Source organism: Gekko japonicus, unplaced genomic scaffold (genome assembly GCF_001447785.1).
Source record: "Gekko japonicus isolate JY-2015 unplaced genomic scaffold, Gekko_japonicus_V1.1 scaffold862, whole genome shotgun sequence".
Lineage (NCBI taxonomy): Eukaryota > Metazoa > Chordata > Lepidosauria > Squamata > Gekkonidae > Gekko > Gekko japonicus.
The window spans coordinates 569,782-574,658 of NW_015173699.1; the positions used below are offsets into that span (position 1 = coordinate 569,782).

General features: G+C 48.4%; 1 protein-coding gene across 1 annotated transcript in view; it reads left to right on the top strand.

The window, feature by feature from the left end:
* The first annotated feature begins 456 nt into the window (after positions 1-456).
* CDC20B (cell division cycle 20B) overlaps positions 457-4,877 on the top strand; it is a 29,173-nt gene continuing 24,752 nt past the window's right edge. Inside the window, exons 1-2 of the mRNA XM_015423216.1 lie at positions 457-534; positions 4,465-4,687. Of these exons, the coding sequence (XP_015278702.1) occupies positions 457-534; positions 4,465-4,687 (301 nt within the window). The remainder of the gene's footprint in view (positions 535-4,464; positions 4,688-4,877) is intronic.

Here is a 4,877-nt window from a genome sequence, read left to right on the forward strand (position 1 = left end):
GTTCTTACTGACCAGTTTCCGCTGGAGTTTGGGCTCTCGCAGGCCCACCAGGAATTGGGTCAGCAGGGTGTCCGATAGACTCTGGAACTCACAGTTTGTGGCCGCTCGCCAGAGTCCCGCCAGGAAATCGTAGGTGGACTCGTCGGGTCCCTGTACCCTCACGCAGAATTCCATCCGCTCCGCGAATTTAGTGGGTTTGGGTGCCAGGTGATCCGTCAACGCCTTGATCAGCACCGTGTAGGGCTCCTCTGCGGTCTTCTTTGGGGTGATGAGGTCCTTCAGGAGTAGGCCCATGCCGCACAACTGGAGGAAATGGTCCTTCTTCGTTCCATTGTCCGTAATTTTGTGGCAGTTGAAGTAGCTCGTCAGGATCTCGAGCCAGGCCTCCCATTCGGTGGGGCGGCCGATATCAAAAGCGGAGATGTTGCTCGGAGGGGTCGCCATTGTGCTGCAGCCATGTGGTTGGGTGTCCCCTGGGATGGCGGCGGCGACTGGAGCGTTGAGAAGGGCGCTGCTGCTCTCGGGGTCAGCAGGGTGCGGAGCGGAGCCAGGAGCGGGGTGATGGGCGGTTGCCGGAGAGCTGGGATGCGAAGTGGCGCGGTTCCCGGAGGTTTCGGCGTCGGTGCTCGGTGCGGTGCTCGTGTTGGCGTCCGGGTCTTTGTTCATGGGGTCGTGAATCCCACCTTCGTCGCCAGTGAAAAGTATGCAGACGGATGAGTGATTTCAGCTAAGCATACCTTTATTTAGTTCAGGACAAAGACAACTGACCGGCTCGCAGGCCGGTTTATATGCATTCAGAAAACCCGCCACCAAGCACACCTAAACACACCCCCTACTCCCGATAGGCTATTTACAGTAACCGGGCGACCATTGGTCTCCCGGCTGGGAAGCTAGCCCTTTTGATTGGGCCGGCTAGGATCCTTTGGATCCTTTGTCTGCTACAGAGGAATTGTGCCTGGCCAGCCCGGGCAAGTCCGGGCATGTCAGGCTGAATACATTACACATCTGGACGCTGGCAACCCTTGCCTCCAAGGAGCTCAGAGGGGAATATACGACTGAATGCTTTCTCATACCAAACACAATTCGCTCATCTTTAAAAAAAAAAACTGTCAGGGTTTCTCCCCCCTATATAGTCTTCTGTGTGCAAGACATTTTTTTTTTGGATGAAGGGATTTACAATTATATGACCCGTAGAGGGTTGCCAGCCTTCAGGTGCGCTCTTGGAATTACAACTGATCCCCAGACTACAGAGATCAGTTCCCCTGGAGGAAATGTCTGCTTTGGAGGGTGGGCTCTGGGGCATTAGACCCCATTGAGGTCCCTCCCTTTCCCCAACCTCACCCCCTTAGACCCCACCCCCAAATCTCCAGGGATTTCCCACCCCAGAGATGGCAATCCTAGAACCCTCATTGTTGTTTGAAATAATACAGCTAAGGTTGCCAACTCCAGCTTGGGAGGTTCCTGGGAATTTGGGGGCGGAGATTGTGGAGGGTGAAGTTGTGGTAGAGGATGGAACTTGGGTATGGGATGCCATAGGGTCCACCCACCAAAGCTGCCATTTTCTCCAGAGTACATGATCTCTGTAGTCCAGAGATCAGTCGTAATTTTGGGAGAACTCCCGGCCCACCTGGCGGTAGGCGACCCTGGATACAGCCTAGGTACAGGTTTACTACCTCTGTAAGAACTTGACTTGAAATAGCCACAGCTCATTGCAGCAAGAGGGCAGAGGAAGGATGTGGTGGTGTATTCAATGTGACAAAGTCCGTATGAAAACGCAGTGATTGAAACTGTTAAGTTGCCCACTTAACAAAGAGTCGGAGAGTGATTCAGCAAGAATGCGGCTTTTATTCTTCAACTCGAACTCACTTCCAACACGGATCAACATCAATCAGCCAGAACAGCTTTAACACAGCAGCTGCTCTGTATTTAAACATTCCCGGCTAATATAGCCACGCCCACTGTACAAATATCAACCTATCAGGTTGAGTAGATAATGACCAATCACAATCGCTCCCGCTCTGTAATGTGATTGGAAGACACATCCTGGGCTAGTGCTCCTATTGGTTACATTAGGATCCTAGCCCAGGCCGAAGCTTTACATGAGATGGCAATGAGCTGGTTCACATACATCAGTTCCATACAGTTAGTGCGTTCAGGTCCATCTGAATACATAACAGAAACACCATGTGAAGCTTCGTCCTGGGTTAGGATCCTAATCCCTCAATTACTATTGGTAGCCCAGGAAGAGCCGACCAATCACCAACATCCAGTTCCATGAGAGGGAACAATTGTGATTGGACCTTATCCGTGCAACCTCATAGAGATCCAGTTTGGTGTAGTGGTTAAGTGCGCGGACTCTAATCTGGGAGGACCGGGTTTGATTCCCCACTCCTCCACTTGCACCTGCTGATGTGACCTTGGGTCAGTCACAACCTCTGGCACAGCTGTCCTTGAAAAAGAGCAGTTTGTGTCAGAGTTCTCTCAGCCCCACCCACCTCACAGGGTGTCTGTTGTGGGGAGGGGAAGGGAAAGGAGTTTGTAACCCGCTCTGAGACACCTTTGGGTAGTGAAGGGCGGGGTATAAATCCAATCTCTTCTTCTCTTCTTCTTCTTCTTCTTCTTATTGTAAAATAGGGCGTGGCTATATTAGCCGGGAGAGTTTAAAAGAAGAACAGCTTCAATGCTAAAGCTGTTCTGGCTATCAGATGTTGTTCCGGGTTGGAGTTGTGTTTGAGTTGATGAATAAAGCTGAATCCTTGCTGAATCACTCTCCGACTACTTTGGTAAGCGAGCGACTTAACAAAGGAGAGTAAGCATTATGGACAAGATGTTTATGTAGCAAACACTAAGCCATCAGAGATCCTTCATCATTTCATATATAAAAACAGCAACACTTTTGTGTATTTTTAATACCCCCCGTTTTCACATGATGGGCCCTTCTGACTCGCTGCGTGTTTCATGTAGTCTGTGCTGCACTAGCTTCTGAACTCACTGAACTCACTAAAAGGTAAAGGTAAAGGTTCCCTTGCTCGAAAGCCAGTCGAGTCCGACTCTAGGGTTGCGGTGCTCATTTCCGTTTCAAAGCCGAAGAGCCAGCGCTGTCCGAAGACGTTTCCGTGGTCATGTGGCCGGCATGACTAAACACCAAGGCGCACGGAACGCTGTTACCTTCACACCGAAGTGGTCCCTATTTATCTACTTGCAATTTCTTGCTTTCGAACTGCTAGGTTGGCAGGAGCTGGAACTAGAGACAGGAGCTCACCCCGTCTTGCGGCACCCGGGTCTCGAACTGCTGAACTACTGACCTTCCACAGCCTGCAGTTCAGCGTCTTAACCACTTGAGAAAACATTTAAGATGATTCACATTCATGATGGATCTGGTTGTCCATTGTTAGGGAACGCTACAGTTCAAATCCATACAGCAATAGTTATACACTCTGGATATTTAGATATTTATTCCCTGCTTCCCCCCCACCGCCCAGTGGGGCCCCAAGTTTGTTATGACATCGTTCTCCTCCATCTTATCCTCACAACAAACCACCCTATGAGAAAGAGGAGAGGGGAAATGAGGCATCGTGGCTCAGTGGCAGAGTGCCTGTTTTGCATGTAGAAGGTTTCAGGTTCAATCCCTGGTATCTCTAGTTAGAAGAATCAGGGAACAGGTGATGTGAAAGACCTGTGCTTGAGAACCTGGAGAGCTGCTCTCACTCTAAGTCAGGGGTGTCAAACATGCGGTCTGGGGGCCGGATCAGGCCCCCGGAGGGCTTCTCTCAGGCCCGCAGTGGAACTGGCTGTCTTCTGCTTCTGCTTCCAGTTCTGCTGCTGCTGCATCATCGTAGGTTTGCAGCTTACAGATACACACCTGAACAGCATACTCAGGATTGCAACAGCACAGACAAATTGGTGCAGTAATTCAGAGCAAGAGGTGTCAGTTATCAGACCCTGTTAAATAAACAAAATATTGCAAGAGTGCTAATGTTTTAAGCATGTTTTTATTTTCAGTAAAAAAACACCCCTTTGTGTTTGTGTCCTTTATAAAGTTTATATCTCGGCTACATTTTATGACACACGTGGCCCGGCCCGACAAGGTCTCATTTATGTCAGATCCGGCCCTCATAACAAATGAGTTCGACACCCCTGCTCTAAGAAGACAGTATGGACCTTCATAGACTAAGGGTCTGGCTCAGTTATGGGGCAGCTTCATGTGCTCATGGGTTAGGATGAGAAGGAATAACAAGCCCAAGATCTTTCAGTAACCTCTTTGTGGAAGTGGCTGAATTCTCATTCCACTATCTAGCCATAGTAGTTTCATGTTACGTTTGAAACAGGGCTTGCCAATGAAGTTTTTGTTAGAAACATATTTGCTTCCACCAGTAGTTTGTAGTGTGTTTTAAGAATATAAGAATCTTTAAAGTTTTAAATACCACAACAGCAATGTATTTATTTATTTTTTTCTTAAAACAGACACCAGGCAAGACCTCATATTCACAATTTAAAAGTTGCATTGTGAAGAAACTGGCATCCCAAATTCCTGTTGCTAGTAGCCCAATTGCCACAAGGTGGCAGCAGAGGTGCACCAGAAACCAGGTGGAGCAACGTTTCGCAGAAGGAGGTCCAGCCGAATTCTCTAGCTTAGAGGACCGATCTGATTTTACAGAGTCATTTGGGAAGATCACAACAATTCGAGGTCAGTGAACAATGGTGGCTGGTGGATCCCAAGTGAATAACTAATCACCACCTGTTAGCTCAAAATTAACAAATGTCAAAAAATCCCTTCTTCTTCTTCTTCTTCTTCTTCTTCTTCTTCTTCTTCTTCTTCTTCTTCTTCTTCTTCTTCTTCTTCTTCTTCTTCTTCTTCTTCTTCTTCTTCTTCTTCT